At 46.2% G+C, this 13,605-nt stretch overlaps 1 protein-coding gene across 1 annotated transcript in view; it reads left to right on the top strand.

The window, feature by feature from the left end:
- Positions 1-13,605, top strand: part of Hydin (HYDIN, axonemal central pair apparatus protein) — a 433,520-nt gene that overhangs the window by 406,380 nt on the left and 13,535 nt on the right. The window contains exons 79-85 of the mRNA XM_023709202.1: positions 1,100-1,258; positions 4,359-4,636; positions 5,861-6,080; positions 8,573-8,785; positions 9,664-9,827; positions 10,617-10,767; positions 12,239-12,469. Coding sequence (XP_023564970.1) covers positions 1,100-1,258; positions 4,359-4,636; positions 5,861-6,080; positions 8,573-8,785; positions 9,664-9,827; positions 10,617-10,767; positions 12,239-12,469 — 1,416 coding nt within the window. The remainder of the gene's footprint in view (positions 1-1,099; positions 1,259-4,358; positions 4,637-5,860; positions 6,081-8,572; positions 8,786-9,663; positions 9,828-10,616; positions 10,768-12,238; positions 12,470-13,605) is intronic.

The following is a 13,605-nucleotide window of genomic DNA, read 5'->3' as shown; positions in this document are numbered from 1 at the left end:
GTTTATTGCTGTGAAATTGGAGTGAGAACCCAATGTCCTCAGCTGCAACCTTAGCTTGCCTCCAGAGGCTGTGAATATGAGCTTTTCCAATACAGCCAGAGAGCACTTTTGTCATCAACTTAACCCTAGTACTAGTAGTACTAGTAGTAATAGTATTAGTAGTAGTACTAGTACTAGTAGTAGTATTTTTGTATTTTAGGGAAGGATCTTCAGGGTTTTCAAGGTCTCACTACTAGATCAAACTCATAGTGATCCACCTGTTTATAGCCTCCCAAGAGCTGGGATTATAGGCACACCACCATGCCCAAACTCAACTGCCATCTCAGCGTGCCCCAAGGTCAGGCTGGCATGGCAGGCCCGGGGATCAAAACAACTTAACCCTTAAACATCCCAGTCCCCAACACTCATCCAGTTCAACATTTTGACCAGGGCCTTATGTGAGGCTTTTGAAGTATACCTGCTTCTCTCCACCTCTCCTGCCATCATTCCAACCAAATCCCCCTCGTCTCTACCTCATGATTTCTCTCTATCTTATAATCTTCACAGAGCACTCTGGGAAAAACAATCATATATATATATTAATTATAGATTAGGTCACTCCGTGTTTTCCTGACTCTTATTTCTCCCAGAACAAAGCCCACTGTCCCTCTTTCCATTCACCTGTGGCCCACAAGACCTTGAACTACCTGACCCCTCTCCAAATTCCTCTAAGCCTTGAGTCACTCCCTCTAGGCCAGAATCTTACATGGGCCATCTCTTCCCGCTGCAATGCTCCCCAGCCCCTGCCCATGATGCTCCGCACTGACTATACCCTGCCCTTCTTTGGCTCTTAGGGTAAGTATGCCATCTTCAGGAAGGCCACCCTGAGCCCCTAGTCTAGGTTCAACCACCTGCAGTATGCTGCTGAGGTGCCCTGAGCTTTACCTCCCTCTCTCTAAACCCAGTTTAATTATGTAGTTTTGTGATAAATTTAGTGGGCATTTTATTTACATGAATGTTGAGTGAACAGATGCACATCCAACAGGAAGTTAGACATATCATTAACATTTATTTTTCTCATTTACTGATGAAGCCTTCCTCCTGATCTCTCATCCCACAGATTTCAGTCCTAGATCCAGCCAATAGAATTGTGAAGTTAGGAGCAGTCCTGCCAGGACAGGTTGTGAAGAAAACTGTTTGCGTCATGAACAATAGCCTTGCAGTGCTCACATTTAACCAGTCTGCGTTGTTCTCCACTCCAGAACTCCAGGAGCCCAAGGTTGGTGCTCAGGGGCTCCCGGGGGCCTTTATGCTTCCCATCACTCATAAGGGTGACGGGCTAGCAGCACTAACAGCGCACACTCTTGCCCATCCAGAATGAGAATGAGACCATACTGAGAGCTTTCTGTGTTCTATCTCAGATCATTTTCCCCAAAACAGTATGAGGTTAATACGTTTTTAAAGATTTTTATTATTTTCATTTTTACCTCTCCATTTCACTTTCCAGTGTCATTTTTTTCATTTGCACCTCCAAAACATGAATTTCTTCTCTATTTCTGCTCACTTTAGATGTTTCTATTATTTTTATATTATAACCAAAAAAAAAAAAAATCACAAAAGCCTTGCAGCAAAGCCTTTGTATGTATCCATGACTCCCTATTTAAAACAAGCACTTAGAAGTGGACTCCTTAGGCCAAAGAGGAAAACATATATATTATTTGGTCTTTGTGAGACAGGGTCTCACTATGCCATTCAGGCTGGCCTTGAGCTCACACTGTAGCCCAGGCTGGCCTCAAACTTGCAACGATCCTCCTGCCTCAGCCTCCTGAGTGCTGGGATTATAGGCATGCGCCACTATGCCCCGCCACAATATATTTCATTAATATCACCAGTTTGTACCTTGAAAGTCTGTCCCACTTTGCATTTTCATCAGTGGTCAAAGAAAAGCATGTGTGTCACTAAATCCATTTCCTCACAGTCCCTGCATAAAGCAACTTATTCCAGGCACGTGCTACCCAACTTACCATTGTGGATATTTGGTTGGCCCTTCACAATTGTACGAGTGTTTCATTTGAGAATGGGCTGTACCTTTTCTTTCCTTCAATCCATTCTTATATTTATTCAGCAAGTATGTGGGGGGTACAGAGAATATCAAAGCAACTGTGATGTGGACATTGGTCTAGTGAAGTTCACAGTCTTTGGGGTCACCGATAGATAAACATTCCCAGGGTAGCATGGGAACTACAGAGGCAGGAAGTGAGTTGGAAGCGGGTCTGCTTAGGCAGGGCTCGGGGGCACAGAAGGCCTCAGAATTTAGAATGGCCCATTCCACATTTTGTAAGAGGAACAAATGACTCCCAGGAAGACAAATTAGAGGACATCCCTGGGGGCAAAGATAGATAGATAGATAGATAGATAGATAGATAGATAGATAGATAGATAGATAGATAGATAGAGAGAGATAGATAGGTGATAGATAGTAGATGATAGATAGATAGATAGATAGATAGATAGATAGATAGATAGATAGACAGACAGACAGATAGATAGATATTCCAAAGGATCAGTGTTTCTAGAAAGCCCGGTATGAATCAATGTAGAAATAGCATTGTGCACAAGATACAGAAAAAAATGGCCATGAAAACACAGCTAGAGCAAGAGACCCAGGGGTCATCTTGGTACAGGAGAAAAATGAAACTCCCGACCTAAAAGTTACCTGGGACAAGTTCATGTGCTCTAAAAGCAAAGAATGAATTTTAGGAGCAAATGGAGGTTAACAGTAGAATATATTTATTGGGAGAAAGAAAACTTCTGTACAAGAGAAGGACAGAAGGGGGCTCCAAGCAGGTTGTTCCCAGAAGCTGTCTCTTCCAGGGACTTTTATAGAGTAAAACCATGTAGAAGGCGGGTCTAAGGTGGTGGAGAAGACATGGGAACTTGCTTAGGTGGGCAGGAGGTGGGACAAAACTATGGTTAACCAATGAGATTACAAGCACCATTGCTCAGGTAAAATGGATTAAATCCAGGACCAAATGGGGAAGTGAGTCGCATAGCAAGCCGGCATGAATATGGGACAGGCTTGAATATAGGACAGGGTCCCTTCCTGTTGGGGGTTGGGTTAGTGATTCATTTGGGCTCTCTCAAGGTGATTGAAACCTATTTAGAATATCAATTCCTGATGCCCGTCCCTAGAGAAGTATGTGACTGTATTTGTTTACTCTTTCTTTTCTTTTCTTTTCTTTTCTTTCTTTCTTTTCTTTCTTTCTTTTTTTTTTTTTTTATGAAACTGAGGCTTGAACTCAGACCCTTGTGCTTGCCAGGCAAGCTCTTATTCTACTGAGCCATCTCTCAGGCCCCTTGTTTACTCTTTTGTCTTGAGGTCTGGCTCACTGTCCTACAGCAGAGAGGGTCTATCTCTTCCAAAGTTGCAAAGTCACCTTGTCTTCCATCTTGTCTCCTTGAAGGCCTGGCCCTGTCTGACTTCCTATAATATGTCTATCTAATTTAGCTGCCTCCAACAGTCTTATTCTGGGACCCTACATTGCCCATTACACCATCCTCACTAATCCAAATTACAGTCCTTGTTCTCAGTGGGTCAGGGCCTAGTTTGACCATACCAACTCTGCCTCTTAGTTGGCCAGGCCAAAGCTGGAGGAGTGTCCTGTGTGGCCCCGCCCCCTGGGGCCACATCCTCATGTTTTAGAAATGTCTGGCACAGCTTTGCTATTGCAGATCCTCTGTCCCTCACCTTACTCCCTGGGCCACAGCCCACTTGCAGGTGTGCTGCTCAACACTGTGCACCAAAGAGGAATTTGAGGGTCAAAAAGGAGTTGGCTTTCTTTGGATTTACTTTTTACCAGGACTAAGGGCAAAGAGAAAAACTTCCACATGTGTGCAATGGCTGTCAAACTCCAGAATCATGAGTCACCTCAGAGACTTTTGAAAATGGGGATTCCAAGCAAACCCAGCATCACTGAGTCACTCAGCCTGGGACAGGAGTATGGAATCTGCTTCTTAAGCATCCCACAGAGTATCCTTGAGGAACAATTGATCACTATGTGTTTCCTATTTCCTCTACAAGGGAGAAGGAGAAAGAAGGAAGTGCCCAGGATGCTTTGGGAAGGGAAACGAAGAGAACTGATGTTCACTGGGTGCCCACTAGATGCCACGCACTTAACATACATGATCTTAACCTTTATCATTGAGCCAGTCTAAGAAGTTTTAAGTAACTCACCAAACATTACACAGATGGTAAGAGCAGATGTGACATTTGTCCCCTGGGCTGGCAGCACCAGTAGAAAGACCTCAGGAAACCCAGAGGACTCCCTGCCTCAGGACCCTCCACTGTCAGATGCTGAGTTTCATTATTGTTTACCCAGGTCATCACCTTGGCGCCCTTCCAAAACATCACCCTGAAGCCCAGCGAGGTCTGTAAGCTGGAAGTCACCTTTGCCCCGAAGAAGCGCATCCCTACCTTTTCTGAGGAGGTGTTCATGGAAAGCATGGGCCTCCTGCGCCCCCTCTTCCTCCTCAGCGGCTGCTGCCAGGCCCTTGAGATCTCCCTGGACCAGGATCACCTTCCCTTTGGGCCAGTCGTGCATCACGCACAAGCTACACGCCGCATTCTCATGTTGAACACAGGTGACATGGGTGCAAGGTAGGAAGCCGTGTGTCACCCCAGGCTGCCACGTGCATCTCTGGTCTTGGGCTGCCAGACTTCATTTTGCAAGTACAGCCACTTTTCATTTCCATCTTGGCCCCTGTACACACACACTCTTGCCTTAGGGGGTGACAGCAGTGGTTCACCAGAGTGACCACCACTACCATGATTACCAAAATTAACAGGATGAGGAACATTTGCTCAGGTCCTGTTACAGGCCCTTTACACAGCTCATCCCATTCCATCCCAACAAACACCCTGGGAGACCAGACTCTACAGATCTATGTTACAGATAAGGAAACTGAGGCACAAAGAGATTTGGTAACTTTTACAAAATCATGCACACAGCAGAAACTCACTGTGTGCAGGGGCAGTGCTGTGGATTCTACCTGTAACCTCTTATCCCAAGACCCTTGAAGGAGGGTACCATAGATCCTCACTGCACAGATGCGGTGAGGCCCGAGGAGGTTAGGTGACTTTCCCAGGCCAGCACAGCCAGGAGCAGAAGACAGGTGCAGTATGTCCCCAGCAGCTTTTCTTTCCAGGCTCTTCCCTCTTGCCTCTTATGGACATCAACAGAGCAGTGCAGGCTCCGTACTGCTCACCCCAGGGGACAATCATCATGCACGCTCGGTGTAACTGGCCCCAGTGAGGTGTGGCATGGTGGCCCTGACCACTGGAAGCCCTGCCCCATGCCATCCATGCCTGTCTGCTGCCTGGGTACTTGTGCTCAGCTCCAGAGGGATGCCCACACAGGGCCATCAGGTCCTAGTGCCACCAAGAACAGGTGCAGCTCTCACGCAAGAGTCACTACCCTGCTAGGTATGAATTGGAAAGCAGTGCAGGAAATGGTTAAGGCCACAGACTCAAGTGGACTCCAGTCCTAGCCTAGCCACTGGTTAGCCTGGGGAGCTTGGGGACGCATATACACATAATCATGCATAGATGGTCCCTGATGTGTCCTGTGGGGACAAAGATAAGATGCGACCACTTCCCACCATTGGCTTAGCTCTGAGAAGGAGCCAGATCACCTTACCAGGAAGCAACCTTGGCCCATGCGTCTTCTGCCTCTGCTTTGTCTGGCAGCCTTTTCTCTTCTTAACTTCTCGGGAGCGGGCCAGGGAAGGGAACAGAGCAGCTAAAAGCCCAAGCAAAGTCTGTTGCTATGAGCAGCTCCAGAGTATTAGTAAACTGTCTTCCTTGTCTTCTTTTGTCTGAAAGATTCAAATGGGATGTCCAAAAGTTTGAGCCTCATTTCTCCATCAGCCCAAATGAAGGCTATATCACCGCTGGCATGGAGGTTTCTTTGGAAGTGACCTATCATCCCACGGAGGTGGGGAAGGAGACCTTCTGTAAAAACATTCCCTGCTTCATCCAGGGGGGCAGTCCTCTGAGCCTCACCCTATCTGGTGTCTGCGTGGGACCACCTGCCATAAAAGAGGTGAGTGGTGCTGCTGGGGGATGGACCACAGGCTGGGCTGTGCCAGCCAGGGAGCCTAGACCTCGGAGTCTCCATCAGTCACTTAGACCTGCGTCCTCTGGCCACAGAGACTTTGAAGACGCCACCCTCACTGTGGTACACATAGTCTGGATGAAAGACGTTCTTTTCCCCTCTCATTTAGTTGGTTCCTGTTCATTCTTTGGCTCTCAGCTCTGGCTTTGCATTCTCAAGGAAGCTCACACCGAGGTCCTCCAGATGAACTGCTGCTGTAAGGCCTGGGAGTAAAGGATTAGCACCTTTTTCTATGGTTAAAAAAAAAAAAATGGCTCAAATGAACCCTCTCTAGGCCAAGTTCCTGGAAACCTAACTGTGCTGTTAGCTGTTTCCTGACCGTATTGCTGATGATGAAAATGACACCTAATCTCCCTCCCTGTTCTTTTGTTATTTTAAGACTATTAAATGGGTGGAATCAGGCAGCATGCTGCGAACGGGTATGAGCCAGACTCAGCAGGAACACAGGCTTTTGTTTCTCTTGGGCACATACCTACCTGTGCCTTGCGGGGTACATCTCTGTCTACCTATAGCAGAAGCTGGCAAACCGTTTCCCAAAGTGGCTCTCTTTTACATTCCCACCAGCAAGGTCTGACATTCCCACTTGCTCCACATCCTTATTGACACTTTACGAGGCCAATTTTTAAAATTTAGGCTGTGCTACTAGGTGTTTATTAGTGTCGCAGTGAGGCTTTTCATTTGCATTTCCCTAATAAATAATGACAGGGAACATCTTCTCAGGCACTGATTTGCCATCCTGTCTTGTTTGTTGCAGTGTCTGTTCCAATCTTCTATTTTCAATTTAGCCACTAATCTCTTCTTGAAGTTTCATATTTTGGCCTTCAATGGGCTTGGAGATAACGTTTGTATATAGTCCAAGATATCCCTCCAAACTTTTTGTATAAAAATATCCATTAAACCCAGCACCATTTATTGATAAGTCTGCCCTTTCTCCATTGAATTGTCTTTGCACCTTCGACAAAATCAATTGGTCACATAAGTTCAGGCCTATTGTTGAACTGTATTCTTGTTCACTGATCTATGCTGCTAACTTTATACCAATACCACACTGTTCAGGTTAATAAATCCAATGTCTGGGTCTCACTCTTCATCCTACTCAAATATTAGATAAGAGTGTGGTGCTGTGAACCAGTCCTCCTTCTCCAAATATTCCTTCACTTGCCCCCAGACCACCACTCACTCCTGGCATCCTCCTTGCTCACCGGCTGCTCCCATATGATCCTTCTTCACACTGCAATCATCTGTCAAGAATCAGTCGTTTGTTTGTTTGTTTGTTTGTTTCTAAAATACTCCCTCCTTGTTGATCACATCCAGCTTCTCAGCCTAAAAAAAACCACCACTGTGCTGACAACCCAAATGTGTATCTCCTATTTGGACTTTTCCCTTCAACTCCATCTTTGTAAGTCCCACTTCCTGTTTGGTTAATAGGCTTCCCAAAAGTACTTGCACAGAACTGAGTCCCTGCTCATCCCACCATCCAGCCCACCCCATACCTGGCATCCCCGTCTTTTTGGCAGCTCAGGCTAACAACTTAGGTGTTATTCTTGAATCTTGTTCTACTTAGACTCACTATTCCACATATCATAAAGTCCTATTGGCTTTTCAAAGTACAAGTGGTATATATCCACTTCCCACCATCGCAAGTGTCACCTAAGCCACCATCATCTCCTGCCTGGTCTACTAGAAGTGTCTTCTAATTGGCCCATCCTCTGACACCTGTCAGTATCCACTGTGATTCTGTTAAAACCCTCTCTATGAAAATCTCCCCAAAGTCTTCCTATGGCAATAAAAGGAAAACAAAAGTTCTCCCTGTTAATTATCTCTTGCTGCTTAGTGTTGGCCAGAATAGCCTCCTGGTCATTGATCAAAATTGAACATCTTTGCAGTGGAAGTTTCCTGTGCTTAGGAGGAGGTTCTTGTCCCTTGGGTCTCTCCTGATTGGTTCTTGGGTCTCTCCTGATTGGTTCTTCTTGGTCTTTAATAAAATATCTGTTTCCATGTATGAGATTTTCCATGATCACCCTAAAACTTCACACCTACCCCCAATCTGGCATTATTTATAGCCTTTGCCCTGCTTTGTTTTGCTCCATAGTATTTATTCCTAGGCTACATATTCTGCATTATACTTCCTTGTTTGTTTCCTGTCTGTCTCTTGCCACTAGGACATAAGCTCTTTGAAAGCAGGGACTTTCATTCTTTTGTAGACTGCTTCAACTCTACCACCGAGAACAGTGCCTGGCACATGGAAAGCACTCGATCAATATTTGTTGAAAAAATGAAAGACAAAAAAATTATCAATTGAAACTCAGGATTCAGAGTGCTGTTAAAATCAGCCTACCCCTACACACCTTTCTCTCCCTTGGGCCTTGGAGACAGCCCAGGGCAAGAGCCCAAAAGCTGAGGTACGTGTCTTCTTCCAGGTGGTGAATTTCAACTGCCAGGTGCGCTCCAAGCACACACAGACCATCCTGTTGTCAAACCGCACCAACCAGACCTGGAATCTACACCCCATCTTTGAGGGAGAGCACTGGGAAGGGCCCGAGTTTATCACGCTGGAGGCCCATCAGCAAAATAAGCCTTATGAGATCACCTACAGACCCCGCACCATGAACGTGGATAACCGCAAGCACCAGGTAGGCTGAGGCCCCTCTGTGGGATTCCTGGCATACTGGAAGGAGGGAGAGAGTTCAGAAGATAGTTTGGGAGCTTGCAGAACATTATAACAGGGGGCGGAGTACCCAGATCTTGGTGGACGATAGGGGAATCATCAGACTGTCAAACTTTGGCTTCCCTTTTTGTCCTCATTTTCCTATGTAGGAGATTCTCTTACAGCTAGGGGCTCAATTCCAAAATGAAATTCTAGACCAAGCACCAAGCAAGTAATATTTACCTTAATAGCATGAATGCATCGTGCTGACTGTAATAAAAAGCAAAAATGAAGCTAACCAGTCTTCCATCTTGAAAAAAATGAATCTCTTTCTGCCTTCACTACCAATCCTTACTCAGATGTAGCCGTAATAGTCATTGTAACTTACTCAGTCTTGTGTTAGGTTTGTTTTCACTTTGTATTCTGTCATTATTATTTTTCTATTTAACTGTGTAGTTTGAGATAATCATTTTAATGACTACCTAATATTGCTTTGAGTAAGAGTTCCATAATTTAGCATTCCCCTCATGTTGAATGTTTGCCTCCAGGTTTCACCCACATTGTAAGTAGTTCGTGTCTGTCTGTCTGTCTGTCCGTCTGTCTGTCTGTCTGTCTCTCTGGGCCTGTGCGTGTATGTGTAACTTTTTCATTTGGAGACGTTTTTCTTCAGTAATTTCCCTCTTGATTGGATTCCTGGTTCACATAAGAACATTTTTATGGTTCTTTAAATCTATTACCAACTTGATTTCCACAAATGTTAGGTTTATTCACAAAGCCTCCACTAATCCTATGTCCCTACCATGCTGATGGGCACCCAGTAACTGACCTCTGTGTTACTCTGATGGAAGGTCTTCTTTTCCTCAGGGCACCCTCTTCTTCCCGCTCCCAGATGGCACAGGCTGGCTTTATGCCCTGCATGGGATTGCTGAGCTCCCCAAAGCTGTAGCCAATATCTACCGTGAAGTACCATGTAAGACACCCTACACGGAGCTTCTGCCAATCACCAACTGGTTGAACAAGCCCCAGAGGTGAGGCAGTGGGGTGAGGGGTCAGTTGGGCTAGAGAGACAGAGGGACCATTTTCACCATCGAGCTTGGCCCTGCTCCTCCTTGGGGCCTACAAAGCATACTTGGTGCTCAAAAAGTCAAAGGCAGTGATCTCTGATACGTCCAGACACTTCCTGCACTTAAACACCTGGAGCATGTCTCCTGCTCTGTGCCATTTCTTACTCATGTCCTAGAACAATGCCTGGCACAAAATAAATGATCAATAAATGTTAGCTATTATTATAATGTTGATACTTGTCTTTATCATTATTGGGTGGTCTGTCTTATTAATTAAGCCCCCAGCCAGAGAAGGAAGTCCCTTGGATCTAGTACTTGTAATAGGAATAGAGTGGAGGGCAAGGATTAGAGAGGAGCTCAAAGGCCTCCCACGCCCAGCTTTTTCAGGGAAGAACCAAAGACCCAGAGAAGAGCCATAAGTTCCCGAGGGCCACCTGCTTAGCATGGCAGCCTAGACAGATGGCTGGGTGCCCCTTTTCCCATTAACTAATCATGTTACCTGAGCCTGTTATCTTCCTTCTTCTGGCCTCTGTTTCCTCACTAGTGAAGAGGAGATGTTAGTGACATGTATCTCCTATAGACATTATGAAACCCAAATGCCTGTCATACGTCACACCTACTCAGGTCCTGGGACATAATAAGTAGTCAGTAAATGGCAGTTAGAGTTATTGTGCTTCAGCAGCAGGCCTTCCCTCCTGTGGACAAAGTCTCATTTTCTCCCTCCTTTCCTTATGTGCTCTGGCCCTGCCCCAGATTCCGGGTCATTGTGGAGATGGTGAAACCAGAGAAGCAAGACCTAAGCATCACTATGAAGGGCCTCGATTATGTTGATGTGCTCTCTGGCTCCACAAAGGACTACAAACTGAACTTCTTCTCCCACAAGGAAGGACTCTATGCTGCCAAGGTATGGACACGTCAGAGGCACCACCTTGAAACCCTGGAGGTATGACCCTGAGGCTGACATTCTTTGTGTTAGGGGAAAACAGATGTCCCCCACGGCACTAAGCCAAGTCACGGGTGGTCTTTCACACATGAGCTATTTTGCCTAAGTCATTCCTTTGTTCAGTAAGTGTCTCTGGAGCACAGATGCTGTATGCTGTGCTATGGGCTGGTAACAGAGCAGTGGTCAAAAATGACCTTTTTTTTTTTGGTCCTGGAACATCTAGTCTGGTGGATCAAGAACTGTGGATCCGTAGCTCATGGGAAGGGACAGGGTTAAAGATAACACCTGCAAGTTATTCTCTTATAGATAGCATTTGAAGCTTCCATGGGTGATAGAATCATCCAGAGAAAGACTTTTAAAGTGAAAAAAGCAGACTATGTGTAAAAGCCTCACTCTAAAAATATTACTACTTAATAAGATAAGCAAGACTTGAGCAGACTCTACTTCATAAAAATAACTATGTGAATGGCCAGCAGTACACAAGGTTAGCATCTTTATGCAGCAAGAGAGAGATCTTTAAAAGGTGAGCAGTATACCAACAAGCCAGTTGCAGAGCAGAGGGGACAGGTGGCACAGCTACCAGAGGGAGCTCTGCCAACCTGGACTCGAGTCCTAGTAATGCCTCTTCTTTACATTTGACCTTGGCACAGATGCTTAAATGTGCTAAGCTTTAGTCTTTTTCATCTGTAAAGAAAGGTGAGAGGGCCAGTCAAATAAATAGCTCAGCAGATTAAAGCACCTGTTTAGGCAGATGCAGGGTTCGGGAGTTCGATCCCCCCCGGCCTGTTGTGCTGGCGCCACCCCCGGGGCATGCTGAGATGGCAATTGAGACTGGGTGTGGTGGCACGCACCAGTAATCCCAGCACTTGGGAGGCTGTAAACAGGAGAATCCCTATGAGTCCAGTCTCCGCAGTGAGACCCTGTACACCCTGTCCTAAAATACAAAAAAGAAAAAGGAAAGATCAGAGAAACAATAGCAGTGCCTACAAATTGCATGAATGAAATAGATTCACACTTCAGTATCTGCCACACGGTGATGAGTTGCCGACTGTTAGAGGCTGGCTTTGTCACTTTGGTCAACAGTCCCAGCAGTAACAGGAGTAGAATCCAAGTCGGTTACAACTGGAACCTCTCAAACTCTCGCCTATTCTCCAGGGCCAGCCAGTTGTGCCCACTGGGGAGGTGTAGACACCAGACTCATCTGTTTTAGCTGTTTCTACAGTAAATGCAGCCTACTTAATCGTCTTTCACCTGGGACAAGCCAGAGCAGAAAGCCTAAAGAGAAACATGGGCTGCCAGGGTGTACCAGCCTAGTACCTGCTCTTCCTGTGCCCAGGCAAGGCCAAGAGGGAGCAGGAGCCCTTCGCGAGTGCAGAGAGCCCTGCGCTAACCCCTCCTCTGCCCTGACCTTCCCCTCCCCTCGTGCACACAGGTGATCTTCCGAAACGAGGTGACCAGTGAATTCCTGTTCTACACAGTAAGTTTCAGAGTTACCCCTTCAGGTACCATCAAAACCATCAAGATGACAAGCCCAGTCCGGCAGAGCACGTTGGCCGCCATCAAGCTGGAGAACCCCCTGCCCTACTCAGTGACCTTCTCCACAGATTGCAGGATGCCTGACATCAGCCTGCCCACCCAGTTTGCCGTGCCCGCCAACTCCGAGGTATAGCCGTGGCTGTGTGAGGGCTGTGACAGAGGGTTCTGCCCATGGGCGCTCCAGGGTTTGAGTTCTGTGTCACCTAGGGGTGGGCTGGGGCTAGCGGTGAGTGGTCAGGAGGGTGGGGGGAGATTGCCTTTTCGTTCCTTTCCTCTACTGCCACGGTTCTCCTGCGACCTAGGGGCACTTAGCTTTGGTTTTGGATGGGTTAAATGGAGTTCTGTAGTGTGAACCTTGTCTCCATTATTTCTTTGTTTGCCTTGCTCCAGAGATATATTTGGGGAGGGGTGCTAATTAGAAATGTAGAATAGGGCTGGGGATATGGCCCAGTGGCAGAGCATTTCTGTGGCATATGTGAGGCCCTGGGTTTGTTTCCTAGAGCCACAAGGAAGAAAAAAAAAAACAACAACAACAAAACACAGAATACATGTAACAAAAAGGAAAGCAAGGAGCTAGGTATAGTGATGTGTTCCTGAACTGCAGCTACTCAAAGCTGTGCCTGAAGGACCACAAGTTAAAGCCCAGCCTGGACAGCCTAGCAAGATGATGTCTCAAAATCAAAAATAGAAAAGGACTGGGAAGTAGTTCAGTGGTAGAGCACTTGCTTAGCATGTGCAGTGTCCTGGGTTCAATCCCCAGTACCAAAAAAATTTTACAACTTTAAAAATCTCCCTGGCTCCTTTAAAAAGGAAAGAGAAGCATGATACAAAATAATGTATCAAGCCTATAACTCAGACAGAAGAAGTGCTGATAGGACTTTTGTTTACTCAGAGACACAGTCCAGGTGAATGCACAAGAAAATGTTCACCGTGCATAGGAAAACGTGGCCTAGAATTGTGACCTAGAGGAGGATGAATTTTCTTTGCTTCTTTTTGTCAGTTCATCACTCCAAATTCTCACTGTCTGGATTTCAGCAAAGTCTCTTCTGCCTCACCGACTCCTCCCTGACTGCTTCCCTTTACTCCAACTCCAGCTCGTCCCTCGCCTTCAGAATCTAGAATCTAGATCTGTTCTCTTTCTTCTCCTGCCCATTGGGTTTTTTGGTTTGGTTTGGGAGGGTGAGTTTCAGTATTGAGGATCAAACTCGTCACTTGTGCTGCTGAGCTATATCCCTGGGCCCTGCCCATCATTTTTTTTTTTTT

This window comes from Octodon degus, unplaced genomic scaffold (genome assembly GCF_000260255.1).
Source record: "Octodon degus isolate 3935 unplaced genomic scaffold, OctDeg1.0 scaffold00011, whole genome shotgun sequence".
Taxonomy (NCBI): Eukaryota; Metazoa; Chordata; class Mammalia; order Rodentia; family Octodontidae; genus Octodon; species Octodon degus.
The sequence above is the reverse complement of the archived record's forward strand: the minus strand, read 5'-3'. Positions and strand labels throughout refer to the sequence as shown.